Source organism: Fundulus heteroclitus, chromosome 14, assembly GCF_011125445.2.
Source record: "Fundulus heteroclitus isolate FHET01 chromosome 14, MU-UCD_Fhet_4.1, whole genome shotgun sequence".
NCBI classification, from domain to species: domain Eukaryota; kingdom Metazoa; phylum Chordata; class Actinopteri; order Cyprinodontiformes; family Fundulidae; genus Fundulus; species Fundulus heteroclitus.
Genome location: NC_046374.1, coordinates 27486404 through 27503325, shown reverse-complemented (window position 1 = coordinate 27503325; position 16922 = coordinate 27486404). Strand labels below are relative to the sequence as shown.

At 39.0% G+C, this 16922-nt stretch overlaps 1 protein-coding gene across 1 annotated transcript in view; it reads left to right on the top strand.

The window, feature by feature from the left end:
* The first annotated feature begins 1901 nt into the window (after window positions 1-1901).
* The window catches only part of LOC110369389, a 36728-nt gene continuing 21707 nt past the window's right edge, over window positions 1902-16922 (top strand). The window contains exons 1-13 of the mRNA XM_036147042.1: window positions 1902-3402; window positions 4746-4807; window positions 6869-6907; window positions 6985-7350; window positions 8059-8297; window positions 9126-9289; window positions 12035-12069; window positions 12175-12230; window positions 13440-13559; window positions 13644-13681; window positions 15633-15767; window positions 15846-15971; window positions 16066-16095. Coding sequence (XP_036002935.1) covers window positions 2278-3402; window positions 4746-4807; window positions 6869-6907; window positions 6985-7350; window positions 8059-8297; window positions 9126-9289; window positions 12035-12069; window positions 12175-12230; window positions 13440-13559; window positions 13644-13681; window positions 15633-15767; window positions 15846-15971; window positions 16066-16095 — 2535 coding nt within the window. The 5' untranslated portion in view covers window positions 1902-2277. The remainder of the gene's footprint in view (window positions 3403-4745; window positions 4808-6868; window positions 6908-6984; window positions 7351-8058; window positions 8298-9125; window positions 9290-12034; window positions 12070-12174; window positions 12231-13439; window positions 13560-13643; window positions 13682-15632; window positions 15768-15845; window positions 15972-16065; window positions 16096-16922) is intronic.

Below are 16922 nucleotides of genomic sequence, written 5' to 3'. Positions count from 1 at the left end.
TTTGATTTGGTTTTGGTCACCCCTATAGTAAATAAACCACAGAAATCGGGGAAAAAAAGGCCCTTCCGAAAGGTAAAACCAACCTAGAAATCCTGGGAGAAAACCAAACTCAGCAGGTCAACTCATCGTTAGAATCATGTTGGTATCGGCGCTGATGATTTAGGCTTTTTATCATCACCGGACCTGGAACCTCGTACTCAGCGATGATTTCATTTACAAAGCAAGCACATGAGGGACTGACCGCTGAAGCTGAACCCAAACCGCTGTTTCTTTTAGGCCGAGAACCCAAACACTGCAGCAAATGGGCAAAAATTTGGCTGAAAGAGGACTGAGGTTTTGCAGTGGCCTAGTCAAAGTTCAAACCTCAACGAGCAAAGGAAATGTAAAACAAAACAAGCTAAAATTGGCCATGGTTACGACTGCTTCTAGTCATAGTTGCTAAAGGTGGCTCAACTAAAGCTTATGTACTTTGATTTGCACAGAAAGACATTCTGTTGAAGCTTCACCGTTTTTCAGTGAGTGATGACAAAATAGAAAATTGTCCTTTTTTTTTCTTCTCCAGGCTAGATCATTTTAGAGTAACATTGTTTTTTTTTCTTTCCTGTTCTATTCATTTCACTGTAAGCCAAAGTTCCTGGTAATTGCATGAATATTAAATTGTAGTACTGTGGAAAAAAACGTTTGTCTAGCAAGCACCAGAATACGCTTCCTGTATCAACTTGTCTTCATCATCTTTAAGATTTCAAAGTCTGGGGAGTCGGGTCTTTGGCCCCTCACAACCACTATTGGTCCTTAGACCCACAGAAATAACATCTACGTTAATCAATGCTCTGTTGTATAGTAAAGCAATGCAGGTTCTTACTGTATTTATAAATGTTTCAAAACTGGCAACTTACCTAAGAACCTCTTTTACCCTCGCAGACGATTTGACAGATGTGTGCTGCATCTGTAGCATGGAAAATCTGGACAATCAAGAACAGGATGACAATACCACTTGGTAATGGTGTATAAAAAATCTTGTAGAATTCCTAAAGTTCCCCAATGTGGGACAATAAAGGAAATGTCAACACTATAAGAAAACTATTTCATATAAATCTTTACAAATTCATTTGTCCATTTCCACGTATTGTAAGTTGCTATCATGAGGCCTATGTTCTGACCAATGACACATTTTCTGCATAATATGATTTTGTTTCACTCAGGATTGTATAAATCTTGCTGAACACACACCTAAGGCTGAGCCTTTATCGTATTGTTTTCTTATCATGATAAGATATCATGAAAGTGGTGTCTGAAAACCCCAAACCTGTCAGTATAGTTACTTTTGCTATTTTATTATCAAGAGCATCAATAAATATCCATACATTTCAAAATATAGTTAAACACAGTTACTATGTTAGGTTAGGTAATATACATTACACTTCTTTGTATAACCAGTATCCAGTTGAAAAATATTTCGAATTTAGTTTTAATGTTACATTTTTTAATGTTTTTTTTAAGGACATTGTGCTTATTGGGCTATAATATACATGCACCAGGGGGCGCATGGGCAGCGTATGTAGCCTACGTTAAAAGTCCAATCGTTGTGAAAATTTTTCACAAAGTTCTGCTAGTTTTCAAACTAAATAATAAAAAGTATTATTAATCAACTGAATCAAAAATAAAGTCTGTAGGAAAATATGTCCTTTTATAGTAAGCAATGTTTTAATGAATGCGCTATACATTAAAAATGTTACATTTTATAGTTAAACTTTTTATTAACTATGTTAACGTTTATTACTACTATGTATATTATATAATAACTGTTTTTACAGGATATTGTTCAGCAGGTCTAATTAAGGCGCATTCCATTGTGATCCGGAAGTACTTTTGCGCATGCGCAAATCAGATGATAGGAGAAAAGTGCTTCCGGGGCACTTGGTGCATCGTCAGGGACTGTTGTTTCAGTAGTATTAACTTGTTTATCGTTATTTTTCAAAGGTTTTGTGCTGCTACTTTGCACGAGGTTCACCAGCGACCCGATCCGAATGTTTTTGATTATTTAAAGTAGGTGAAATATGTTTCTTTTGGTGCGAGGATAAAAAAAAAAAAAACAATTTTTATTCGATCCAAACAGACACTAAAACGGAAGTGGTGCCAAACTTTTAGTTGGACATGGAGCTCCACTGCTACATGTGTTAAATATGTTATACACCAGCTTGTTGACTAAGTAAATTCTCTTCACCCTCATTCATTGAGAGTTTTTTCTTTTTTTTCAAACACAGCAGAGACTTCCTAATGTCATCTCCTCCTCAGGGATATCGCCACCATGATTATTGTGAGGCTGACAGTGACGTCACCTCCTTGGCCTGGCTGTCAATATGCAAACAGACCAGAAATGAGGACAGCAAATCAACATCTGCTGCATCTGGCTTTGGTGGCAGCAGGGGAAATGTGTCCAGAGAAGCGGCAGACGACAGGAAGTCCAGGTCAGGTTCAGGCGTTGCTGAAAATCCAGCACCAGACGGATCGGACCAGCCCATCTACTCTGCGGCATGGGTTGACGACATCCTTCAGCGGTTTGGTCTCCAGAAGGAGGACCTGGATGAGCTGAACGCCTACCCCGAGGATCACATCACTCCTGAAAATCTGAACCACATCCTGGCGCGGATCTCCCTCCAGAAGAAGAGGAGAGCTGCAGGAAGCTCCGAGTCCCATCCCGACATGGGTGAGAGCTCGGAGGACAGATTAAACAGTGGACGGCCATTAATAAGGCAGGAAAACATGCCAAGAAGTCACCTGGGATCAAATACAGCGATTGACAACGGTCATGTTGGCAGAAGCACGGTTAAGACTGTGGAAAATCCTTTCAGTAAGGAAGTACTTCCAAAACCTCTGGTGGAGGTAAAAAGCAAACCTTCGGACTCTGATCCGAGCCACAGCTCGAAGATTAGTGACCAAAATGAAATACTTTTGTCCAAAGGCAAACCTAAACTCTCCAAATGTGCGATTTCAAACCAACCGGGTTCAGGTAACCTTTCCACATGCGAGTCCCCCAAACCCAGCTCTCAGGGCCCTGCTGTTCCTCCCAGGCCTCCAGAACCGAACCGTCCGAACGCTCAGAAAAGTGAAACTAAGTCAAAGGAAGTGGACAAAAAGCCTCCCAAGAAGCAGAACCCTGATGATGGCACGGAGCTGAAAGTCGTGCAGCAGGAGCAGACTAAGACAGTGTCGACGACCCAAAAGGGCTCGAAGGAGCCGGTTTTAATCGCCAAAGCAGCTTCCAGCAAACCGTCTGAGTCTAAGGCGTCAGGTTCTAAAAGTCAGCCTCCACCGGCCACCATCAGAGACTATGAAGGAGTCAAACCGAAGGTGTTTCCACACACCTGCTCGCTCTGTAACAAGGCGTGTTCTCACATGACGGTGAGGCTATTAGTTTAAACTCGTTTTGATTTCTGATTTCTTCCTCTCTCTCTTTTTTTTAATCTGTATAATCTTCTGTCTGTTGCTTTCTGTAGGGGTTCCCAAACTTTTCGGCCTGCAACCCCCCCCCTGAAATAACAGTGCCAGAGACTGGCGCACTCCTTTGGTGTGTGATTTTTTTTTTATGAGAACTTTTACAGAAAAAAAAGTTATCTTTTGGTATTGGTTTTCCTAATAAGAAAACACAGAATCCTTTTAGCACATCAGCACCAAACTCTTAATTAGTAAAAGGACGTTGACTTTATTCTCCTGATATTACGACTTTGTTCTTGTAACGTTAATTATTCTTGTACACCTAATATTATGAAAAAAATAATTGTGTTAGGGTAATAGTAGATTAAAGAAATACATTATTGGCCACGGACGAGTAAATTTACACACAAAAAACATTATTTTTAACATATTTCTAAAGGAGACTGGCAACCTGTCCAGGGTGTACCCCGCCTCTCGCCCATTGACAGCTGGAGATAGGCACCAGCACCCCTTGGGACCCCATGAGGTATAGACGTGTTAGAAAATGGATTAATGGATATTTCTAAAGGGAAAAAATGGATATTCTCTGATATCAAAGTTGTAAATATCCATCCATCCACTTTCTAACACGCTTATCCCTATGGGGGATTGCAAGGGGTGCTGCTGCCTATCTCCAGCTGTCAATGGGCGAGAGGCGGGGGTTCACCCTGGACAGGTCGCCAGTCTGTCACAGAAGTTGTAAATATTCAAGAAAAGAAAACATATTTTCCAAATTCATTTGCTATATTATAATTAGAGTGTTTTAATCTAATCTTGCGCCCCTCCTGGGGGTCCCGACCCCCCCCCCTTTGGGAACCACCTGCCTCTAGCTAACCCATGTATCTTGCATCTTCCATTGTTTCTCCTTCCTGGCTGCTTCATATTCAGCGTCTTTTTTTGTTTGCCCAGATTTCCTCCTCTGGACTTTTCCAGAACCTCTCAGCTTTATTCCTCTAGCTTTCATTCAGAGCCACTTTATTCTTTTGATTTTTTTTTCCCAGACTTTCACTTCAGAGCTTAACATTTCTTTAAGCCGCCGCCTTCCGTCCGCCCTTCTTGCCTTTTGTTTCTTACACCCAAACTGATAAAGATCTTGGTGTTTGAATGTGTTCTCTAAATGTTCCACCGATGGTGCATGTAGCCTCCAGATATTAGAGATCTTGATGTAGGATTTTCTTCTACAATATGTTGCAGCGACCTCAGTTCTGCTTAGATAGGATCGTCTTTCTCTTCATGTTTAAATGTTTCCTCGTTGTTGTTCTGGCGTACAGGTTTGGCGTTCCCACCAGGAGACAGAATCTCATCGTGAGAACCGCAGATCCCTCCGGAAAAGGTCAGACACTTCTTCGGTGTGATATTCTCACAGGACGGTACTGGTTGGAGGTAGTTGCGTATTTAAAGGAGCAATAAGTTATACTAGCTAGCAGCTAGCGTTGCTAATTGGAACAACGCCTACTCAACGCCTTCACGGAGAACAGCCGTTCCTCAACAGTCCGTTGCTGCTGTGAAACCCCACTGAAGTTTTGCTTCCACAGGATATGTTTATGATGTTGTATTCTCTTCTATTTCTGGTCCGCTTCTCTTACTGACTTCCATGTTTGCCAGCTGCTGCTCTTTTGCCAAGATAATATACCAAATACTGCACTGAACTCTGAGAACTCTCGTATGATTGGCTCAGGAACCAGGAAGTAAACACGGGCTACACTCTGAACCAAAGTAGTTCTGGACCATAACTCTAGGTTTGAAGGGAGAAAAATGTGACTGAGACATTGTTGTTGGAGAGGACAGATTGTTCACAGGGAATGTTACTAACATCCTGGGTGATAAATGAGAATGATTTAGGTTGATTTTACAGAAAATATCTTATTGCTCCTTTAAATGTATAACATGGTCTAATTGCTGTTATTTAAACTAGAAATGTGTCAATTGTTCCTATTGATGCTAGAAAATAGTACAACACAGCTTTAGTGGTGTTATCTATAACGTGTTTATTTATATTATTTATTTTTTAACACCAATGACTCGAGACCTGAATTGGATTTGAGCATGTTTGCTTGGAATGACTTGATATTTTACCCAAAATCTAAAGCTTAGGACATCTATCGTTTAAAAAAGTGTGCAACATTAATTAATTTCACTCAGTCAGTGTCTACAAACACAGACCTTCTCTCTCTTTCCCCACTCTCTATATGTTTGTGCATGAGTTCAGCACAGCCAATCAAAGTGACCAGATAAAAAAAAAATTATAATAAATAAAAAAAGCTAAAGGACGAAAATGCTCCCACCAGTTATTTCTTATGGGTCTGAATATGAAGTTCTGCTGTTGCTATTCTGGAAAAATATAAATCAGAGCAGGACTATTGTTGAAGCCAAGTTTAATTTTACTGTACTGGTTTCATCACATTTTGACATTCTCTATTATTTACATTTAACATGTATTTCAACATTGTTAAAGACTCGAAATGACTGGAAATTAGAAGTTTCAGACTTGGGACCTGACTTGAGAAATACCTGTTTTGACTTGAGACCCGACTCAAGAGGATAAAGACTTGAGACTTACTTGTAAACCAATGACTTGGTCCCACCTCTGCTTGCTGATCCACTCTGGTCTCCACAAAGCAGCTCACTCAGTTTTCCCAACCATTGTTCATTTAAAACTTTTTTTAACCCTTATCTTAAAGTCCTGAGAGCCTCACAAAGTCATTACATCAAGATCTGGGCGATCCGAAATTGTGCACTGCAAAAATGGATCTAAAAATAAATAAAATGTTCTTAAAGTTAGTGTATTTGTCGTTGATTTGAGCAGATAAATAAGATTATCTGCCAGTGGAATAAGTATTTTGACCCCTAAATTAGACATCCTGCACTTGAAATAAGATGATGGAGATGAGTTGTTCCTATTTTAAGTGCAAAAATCTAATTCTATTGGCAAATCAATAGAATTAAACATAAACATACCTGCTCAAATCAAGGACAAATGCACTAATTTTAAGAAGATTTTACTTATTTTTAGTTCCGTTTTTGCAGTGTGCAACCCTGTAACTCCAAATGTATATTTTTCTGATACAAATATTTCTCAGACCTCCACGTCTTCAGCAAAGTCAGTATCTTTCTGAACATACACATGATTCTGTTTTACACACCCTATATAAATATTCATAAAACATGAGGAAAATGTATTTTATGGTCTAATGTATCACTTACTATACGAAGAAAACTTTTAATTTTTTTTTTTTTTTATGTGAAGTTTCCTCACAGTTACCTGCATCAGGCTTTAAAGGGTTAAAGGCTTCTTAGTAATTTTAAATAACGTTTTTGACTCACATTAATGAAAATAATGTAAAGGCCTTGTTGAAACCGTGTGAACATGTTTTTATATTTCTGTCGTCCGTAGATATCCAGACTGGTGTAAAGAGCATCCTCCGTCTCCCAGGTAAAAGTCCGTCTCCAATAAAACGCTCTCTGTTGTCTAACTCTGTTCCATCGCCTTTTTTTAATGTGTTATAATAGAAATGCTGAGAGATCGCCCTCAGCATCTCGCTCTCAGCGTCGTCGCCAGAAGAGCGGACGCCGGAGTCGTTCTCGCTCCCGCAGCCCAAGCCGCCCCCGCCGCCGCAGGTCTGAGGGTCGAAGGGACAGACGCAGAGCCGTCTCCCGGTCCAGCTCCAGCAGCTCCGAGCGCCGTCGCAGTAAAAGCTCCAGTTCTGGCTCAAACATCCCGGCGGCGTACCGTGACTCGAAGGACGAGAGGCGCAAATCCTGGAGCAGATCATCCTCCAGCTCAGACAGCTCCTGCCGCCGGCGTGGATCCGAGGACAGAAGAGACGGGCGGAGGAGCCGATCCAGATCTCCTTACGGCCACAGACGCTCTCGCAGGTGCGTTGGAGGGTTTGCATTCGATCAAAACGTCCCGCACTACAAAAAGGGAACTAAAAGTAAGTAAAATTGTCTTGAAATTAATGTATTTTTCCATGATTTAAGCGGGTAAATAAGATTATTTGCCAATGCAATAAGATTTTAGCACTTAAAATGTGAATATTTCATCTCTATCATCTTATTTCAAGGGCAGGATATCTAATTATCTTATTGCACTGCAAAAACGGAACTAAAAATAAGTAAAATTTTCTTGAAATTTGTGTGTTTGTCCTTGATTTGAGCAGGTAAATAAGATGATCTGCCAATAGAATAAGATTTGTGCACTTAAAATAGGAAGAATTCATCTCCATCATCTTATTTCAAGTGCAGGATGTCTAATTATCTTAATTTAGGGGTCAAAATACTCATTCCATTGGCAGATTATCATATTTACCTGCTCAGATCAAGGAAAAAAACACTATGTTTAAGAACATTTAGCCTATTTTTAGATCCGTTTTTGCTGTGTGTAGAGGTCAAAATACTAACTCCATTGGCAAATAGTCTTATTTACATGCTTAAATCAAGGGAAAATACATAAATTTCAAGAAGATTTGACTTACTTTTGCTTCCCTTTTTGCAGTGCGGTGGACTGTTTTGATGACTGGTGTGAGTAAATGTGATGGTTTTGACGTCTAAAGAAGTGATCTGACTCACTTGTTGCTCTGTTAGGTCTCGCTCTCCGCGTTACACAAAGCTCACCTCCGCTCACCGTCGCTCCCGAAGCCCGAGGAGACGTTATCCGTCCAGCAGGAGGGACGAGGAGCGGCGCCCTGAAAGACGGCCTCTCAGGAGACCGTCGTCACCCAGGAGGAGCCGCGAGAGACGAACGTCCGCAGAGAGATCGGCCCGTCGGGACGAGAGGTCGAGCAGTGCGGAGAGGCTGACCAAGACGCTGCTGGAGTCCTCAGGTTGGGCACAAAGCAACATTTATATGTGACTTTATCAGGCAAAGAATTTAAATTAGGGCTGAACCATTTTGGAAAATAATCTAATTGCGATTTTTTTTTCTTAATATTGCGATTTAATGCGATTTTTTTTTTTCCAGTTTAATTTATCATGTCTTTTTAAACATATACAAACAACAAATCAATTTGTTTCCTCGCTGTGAAGATTAGTTGCTAAAAGACCCACAGCATCTAAACTGGGTACAGAAATTATTGTGTTCTGCCTACGATATATTTCAACCAAAATTGCAATTTTGACTTTTCTCTGCATTAACCACAAGCAACAAAAATGGCGTCTAAATAAAGATGTTTGTAAACAAGGACTGTTTAAAACAAGAACTTTTAATGTTTCTATTAATCAGAATATTATTCAAGAGAACAGCTTTTAGTTGATTTGGACATTAATCCTTGTTGAACATGAAGTCCAACCAACAAGCAAGTCTATGTATTAAACTGATTGACCTGTACTTAATGCCATGTATGATTATATAAACTCTAAAACAAGTAATAAAATTAGATTATCTCACTGCTGCAACTGTCTTCCCTTCCATGTGGAGGCAAACCTACTTTAAACATTTTACTGACACCTAAAGGACGTGTCTGATTCCCTAATTGTTATATAGCTAAAAATTGCAGACTCTGCGATTTGGAAATTGCATTTTTTAAAATCGCGATTATATTGAAAATGCGATTAATTGTTCAGCCCTAATTTAAATCAGTTTATTTCTGATTCTTTGGTCCCTGCGGATTGACCTCTTTTTATGATCCTTGGACTGTTTTTTGTCCCTCCAGCTGTCCAGGCTCTGTCCCGCCAGATGGACGTGGAGAGCGTGGTTAAAACTCTGGCTCCGGTCTTGTTAGCCGAGCTCGGCAAGATGAAGGCGCCGAAGCAGCCCTGCGACACGGCGGAGGCGCCTAAAGCGAAGAGCGCCGCGTCTTCCTCTGCAAAGCCTGAGGTCTGAACACATGAGATAAGATCTATGTGTCCCTCTTTGTTAAGATCACTGGCATTGATGAGCATTCAGACGCCACCGGGATCCTTTATCAACCCCAACAGTTAAATTATCGCTTAAAAAGATAAAGTTATCAACAGTTTGTATATTTCATTATCTATTAATTAGATATTTTTATTTTATTTTATTACTATTTTCTTGAAATGAGTGTATTTGTCCTTGATTTTAACAAGCAAGTTTAAATTATTTGCCAATGGAAGAAGATTTTTGCACTTAAAATAGGAACAGTTCATCTCCATCATCTTATTTTAAGTGCAGTATATCTAATCATCTAATTTTAGGGGTCAAAATACTCATTCCATTGGCAGATCATCTTATTTATTTGCTTAAATCAAGGAAAAATACACACATTTCAAGAAAGTTTTACTTTTAGTTCCCTTTTTTTTCCAGTGCATGTGTCTGCAATAAAATCCATCCTTCCATCCACTCCAAAAACACGACTAAAAATAAGTAAAGTTTTCTTGAAATGAGTGTATTTGTCCTTGATTTGAGAGGCAAGTTTAAATGATCGGCCAATGGAATAAGATTTTTGCACTTATAACGGGAACAACTCATCTTCATCATCTTATTTTTTAGTATAGTTTATCTAATTATCTTATTTTAGGTGTAAAAATACTCATTCTATTGGCATATCATCTTATTTACCTGCTCAAATTAGGGACAAATTCGCTAATTTTAAGAAATTTGTACTTATTTTTAATTCAGTTTTTGCAGTGATCCATCCATCCACACAGCATAATAACGCCACCGCCATGTTTCACTGAGGGGATGCTGTGTTAAGGGATATCTGCAGGCTTAGATCTCTGTCCACATGGACTATTGGAGATTTTGTTTTTAATTTACATGACTTCTGGAAATTAAGGACTTCTTTTAGCTTTCTTCAGGCTTTGGATGTCACTCTTCCTTAAAACTGTCGCCCGTAACGTTTCTTAAATGAGGAGACGAGGGGGGAGACTTTTAAATTAACCTTTAGCTCCTTCAACCTGCTCCTCCTCCCCTCCTGAAGGAGCTGAAAGCCGCGGCTCTTATACCTCTGTGCATGCGCAGGTAGATCTTTGGAGCATTCAACACTGCAAAAAGGGAACTAAAAGTCAAATTTTCTTGAAATTAGTGTATTTTTCCTTGATTTGAGCACGTAAATAAAACTATTTGCCAATGGAATAATATTTTTGCACTTAAAATAAAAACAATTCATCTCCATGCTCATATTTCAAGTACAGGATATCTAATTATTTTATTTTAGGGGTAAAAATACTCATTCCATTCACAAACAGTCTTATTTAGCTGCTCAAATCAAGGAAAATATACAAATTTCAAGAAAATTTTACTTACTTTCAGTTCCCTTTTTGAAGTGAAGCTAGCACCATAAACTCATCATATTACAATTATCTGCAGCATTAGTTGTCTTATTTATAAAAATATTTTCTGTAACTTGCAGAAACACTATCATTACGTAATTATTCTCTGTTCAGAAGAAACTTTGCCAACTCGTCATCAGTTCTGAGCCGTTGCATGACAGATTACTACTTTACATCCCAGAATAGGGTCAGATAATAAATTTTAAGCCTTTTTAAGCCTATTTAAGTAAATTGTTTTAACATTTAAAAGTCACAGATATCAGCTTTAAATGCCAAAACAGACAAATTGAATTTCCAGTCAATGCACTGCAAAAAGGGAACTAAAATTAATTTACATTTTCTTGTAATGAGTGTATTTGTCCTTGATTTGAGCAGGTGAATACGATTTATTGTCTTTTGACCCCTAAAATAAGATGATTAGATATACTGCACTTGAAATAAGATGATGGAGATGAGTTGTTTCCATTTTAAGTGCAAAAATCTTATTCCATCAGCCGGTCATTTAAATTTACCTGCTTCAATCAAGGACAAATACACTAATTTCAAGGATGTTTTCTTTACTTTGAGTTCACTTTATGCAGTGTATAGTAAATATGAATAACTCACCATGAAAAGAAGTGAAAGCACAGAACAAGAAAAGCAGGAGGAAAAGAAAACAGGAAGTAAAGAGAGAAAAGGACAGAAGAGAAGCAGCTTTAGCTCAGCAGGAAACTATAGATTAGAAACTGAGAAACTAAAGGCTGCAGCTTTAGATGCATTAAACTAAACGAAATAAAACAGTGAACACAATAACGGCATCCATTTTTCTGTAACTTCACAGCTATGCGCTACTTCATGTCAGTCGCAGTAAAATACAACAAAATTCAACTTGTAAGAAGAGATTCAAACAGTGTCTTGGGGTTAAAAATGAACACACATTTATTCTTTTAACACGCATTTATTCTTTAACACGCATTTATTCTTTTAACACACATTTATTCTTTTGATCAATTTGTTTGTTGACCATACTGCAAAAAGGGAACTAAAAGTAAGTAAAAATTTCTTGAATTTAGTGTATATTTACTTGATTTGAGGAGCTAAATAACACTATTTGCCAATGCAATGAGTATTATTACCCCTAAAATAATATAATTAGACATACTGCACTTGAAATAAGATGATGGAGATGAATTGTTCCTATTTTAAGTGCAAAAATCTTATCCCATTGACAAATAGTCTTATTTACCTGCTCTAATCAAGGAAAAATACACTTATTTCAAGAAAATTTCACTTACTTTTTGTTCCCTTTTTGCAGTGCATAAAGTAATTTCTGACTCCTTTTTATTTGCAGTCTCCTTCGGCTGAGCGGAAACAGGCTGCTGTAAGGTGAGCGACTCTGCACATCACCTCTGTTTTGGGGTCGCATGGCTGGGAGGATTTAGCGGCTGTTTAATGTGGAGCTTGTTGCACACTTTGCTTGTTTCCTCACAGAAAACCCGGGCCGTCAACAGCGGAGCGCAAACCGGCGGACGAAGCGGAGCCAAAACGTAAGCGGTACTCTTCAGTGGGTGGAAGAGGACTCCGTGCTGATAATTGCTGGCTTTTCATCTCGGTGGTTGTCTTGGAAATTTGTATTTTATCTGTGCTGAAGGAGTGTTTTTTCACGGGCACGGTGTCCATAGTGGAGCAATTTACCTTTTGGCATACGCGAACCGATTCAGTTCTGGTGTGGGTCTAAGGGTTTATCACGTCAAGAAAGCCTGACCATGGCAGCCAGGAAGAACGTAAGATCACAAAAAACCCGACTGCTGCTCTCACTCCTGGGGGAGAGTTGCTAATTTCTAAAACAGACGGCAGGAATCCCCCCCACCAGGGATCGTTCAGGGTGATGAGGAGGAGATTCTGAGCCGTCAAAGCTCAGATAGAGAGTTCACACTGCAAAAAGGGAAATAAAAGTAAGTAAATCTCTCTAGAAATGAGTGTATTTGTCCTTGATTTGAGCAGGTAAATAAGATGATCTGCCAATGGATAAAGATGTTTGTGCATAAAATAGGAGCAACTCATCTCCATCATCTTATTTCAAGGGCAGTACAGCTAATTATCTTATTTTAGAGGTAAAAATACTCATTCCATTGGCAGATCATCTTATTTATCTGCTCAAATCAAGGACAAATACACAAATTACTTAGTTTTAGTTCCCTTTTTGCAGTGCAGTGTGGGTGGGGGTGGGGGGTCATGACTCTAGGGTCTGGATCTAGCAGGAGCACTAGTCCCTGCGAGACGTTTTAGTCCGTGCTGGACTCTTCCACAGCTGTTTGTGTCCTTTTTGAGGCCCATTCATCAGTTTTTTGGCGAGTCTTAACATAATAGGGAAAAGCCACGCCCAAAAATCCCATAGGAATGAATGGAGTCAGGTAGAGAGAAAGCCTCGAAAAATCACTTTACTGTGTCGTCATACTTTCACCTACAAACACCGTTTAACTTACAGTTTGTAGATATATCTTTGATCTATTCATAGATCAAGACCCCCCCCCCACACACACACACACACACACACACACACACACCTCTGTCCCACACAACACGCCCTCTGACTTTAGGGAGAGGTGTATTTAAGCGTAAAGGCGTTTAACAGCGATACGTTTCTCTAAGAAGTTGATCTTCAGCAGCCACTGATCCAGTCGTCATGTTTCATATAAGCCTGGTGGGAGTTTGATCGTATTTATTTAATCTCGGACGTGCTTTCTCATCGAAAGGTCCTGCGATCACATCCACAGCTGCAGCTGCAGCTGCAGCGCCGAACAGAGAGCTGTTTTCTGCAGACGGTCTGACTCCAGGGGAGCAGATAGAAAAACGCCTCGATCCCAAAGACCTGCGTACGTAATCTGCTCCGTTCCTCAGATCCTTCCAACAATGTCTTTTATTCTTTAATTTGACATTTCTTTGACTCTCTTTTACAGGTCCTCTTGAATTTGAAGGTGTCCTATCACTGCCAGATGTAAGCTATTATAATTTTTTTTATAATTTCAATATCTAATCTGGAGTGTAGATATACATTTATGCTGCATTCGTTAAAAAAGCGCTGCCAAAAATGATCTCTTAGTGAGTGGAGTATATTTTTACACATTTTTAATGAGGATTAGCATCAGCCCACACTGCAAAAAGGGAATTAAAAGTAAGTAAAATATTCTGATTGGAGCAGCTAAATAAGACTGTTTGCCAATGGAATGAGAATTTCTACCCCTAAGATAAGATAATTAGACATCCTGCACTTGAAATAAGATGATGGAGATGAATTTTTCTTATTTTAAGTACAAAAATCTTATTCTATTGGTAAATAGTCTGATTTACCAGCTCAAATAAATGAAAAACACACTATTTTCAAGAGGATTCTACCTACTTTTAGTTCCCTTTTTGCAGTGCAGGGAGGCACATCTGTGAGCCGCATCCTGTGACTCCGTAAACAATGAAAATGTGAAACCAGGCGGTCAGCGGAGGTCCAGAACCTGTGCTGCAGCAGCCTGAGCAAGCTGGAAAGCATCTGTTCCCCGTATCACGATTTAAATCATAGCAAAGCCACAAATTAACTCTGATTAACATCACTTAGTCACACCCTGGCCTGTAAAATCATGAGATGGCTTCAGGAGGACCTGTCTGACAGGATGAAGTTGGCCAGATCACTAAAGGAAACACGCCGTGACCCAATTAAATAAAAGTTTATCAGGAAAACAATCAAAAGCCACTTCTAAGGCTTTTAAACCTTCTCAGGAGTTGCTGGCCGAACAAAATTGCTCCATGAACAATTTGACGACTCAGGAAATAAATCAAAACAAGCCAGAGGAGCATCTAAGGCGGAGCAGATCCTACTTTCCTCAGTTAAGTTCAGTGTTTATGATGCAATATTGAGAAATAAAGTGAGAACATTTGCACACGTGAGAAAGTTCAAACACAAACACCTTGAAAATCATCCAGAAAACAACACGAACGGCCATCAAAAAAACACAATTAAACATCCTTCTGTGTGGCACACCGCTCAGCCAGAGAGAAGCTGTGCACCTAAAGGCCGGGCTTCACACTGCAAAAAGGGAACTAAAAGTAAGTAAAATTTTCTTGAAATTAGTATATTTTTCCCTGATTTGAGCAGCTAAAGAAGATTATTTGCCAATGGAATAAGTGTTTTACCCCTAAAATAACATAATTAGATATCCTGCACTTTAAATAAAATGATGGATATGAATGTAGTATATTATTCTGTCGGCAAATAGTCTTATTTACCTGCTCAAATCAAGGAAAAATACACTCATTTCAAGAAAATTTGACTTTTAGTTCCCTTTTTGCAGCAGGTCAGAGGGGACGATGGGCCCACTCTCTACCCACTGCAAAAACTGAACTTTAAAATAAGTGTATTTTTCCTTGATTTGAGCAGGTAAATAAGATGATCTGCCAATAGAATACGATTTTTGCACTTAAAATAGGAACAATTCATCTCCATCATCTTATTTCAAGTGCATTATATCTAATGATCTTATTTTAGGGGTCAGAATACTCATTCCATTGGCGGATAATCTTATTTATCTGCTCAAATCTAGGACAAAAACACTAATTTTAAGAACATTTTACTTATTTCTAGATCCGTTTTTGCAATGCCATTCCTCGCCCTGGACAATCATAAAATCATATCTGAGTGTGTATCTATGGTGTTTGGAGACCGAAGTTTATTAAAAGTTAAAGTGACCAGATGTGATGGTGCTACCTGAGCCAAAAGAAATAGTAGAAAACTATGGTTTTCTCAACGGGGGAACTTTATGTTCACAAACAAACCCCAATGGTTGCCTCTGTGGGCTGACTCTACATATATGACGCATCTGTTACTGCTGTGTCCTAACCAACACGTTTTCACAGTAATTAACTCCTCATGTTCTCATTTCCTTACTTTTTAACTTTTAAAGACGCATCAGCTGCTGATAACCAACCTTCCTGAGTACTTTGATGGCCGTTACACGGAGGATGAGCTCGTCGAGCTTCTCCGACCTTACGGATTCAACAACAGCTGTGACATTTTTGTGATTCCTCAGAAACAAATGGTGAGTTTCTTCTGCTCATAAATCAGCATTTTAGGGCACATTTGACGGACCCATCAGCTGCAGTTTTATTTCCTTTAGGCTGTTGCTTTCATGCCGCATGGAGACGGGCTGAAGGATGCGCTCAGAACCTCGTGTGACGGCGGCATCTTCCTCAAAGGAGCTAAGCTTCATCTTCAGGCTTGCAGATTAACAAGTATTTCAGCGGTGAGCTCTTGCATTTAGGTAGTTTCAGAAGGTTGAACGGTCCTATCAGTGTGTCATTAACTGCGCTTTATACTCTCTATATTCTGTTTTTTAGGATTGTAGCAGTGCTGAGGACCCTCCATTGGTGAGCATCTGTATCACACTGCAAAAATAGAACAAAAAATAAGAAAGTATTTCTTGAAATGAGAGTATTTTCCCTTGATTTGAGCAGGTAAATAAGAATGTTTGTCAATGGAATAAGTCTTTTTACACTTAAAATAGGAACAACTCATCTCTATGTTCTAATTTCAAGTGCAGTATATTTAATTATCACATTTTAGGGGTAAAAATACTCATTCTATTGGCAAATAATCTTATTTACCTGCTCAAATCAAAGAGAAATACATTAATTTCAAGAAAATTGTACTTATTTTTAGTTCTCTTTTTGCAGTGCACGTAGTTCCTCTTTTTATTTTTCCCTAAAGAAACAAGCTTGATTTTGATGAGAAGCAGCATCAACACCAGGGTACAAAGTTAGCAGCAGCTCCTCCCACCTTAAGAATGTATGCATAATCATGCTTAAAAGGTGACCAAATATTTTACATATTTATTGGAGATAATAATATACATTTAGTTTTAGTTCTGGTGAAAGCTAAAGGCCACATTGGACTTAATTTCAGGGATGTCATCAGAATAGTTCAGTGATTGTCTCGTCTTTCTGCGGTTAGTTTGCCAATAATGCAGATCGCACATTTGTTCAACATATTCCTTTTAGACTGGTCATTTTTGGCTGGAAAACAAATATTTTTTCTTTCTGATTTGTGGCAAAACTGAACGGTTTAAAAATATGACCCAAACAGAAAATAAAGATATTTGTGCAACTCCTGCACTGCAAAAAGGAAACTTAAAATTAGGTAAAATTTTCTTCAAATGAGTGTATTTGTCCTTGAATTGAGTAGGTAACTAAGACTA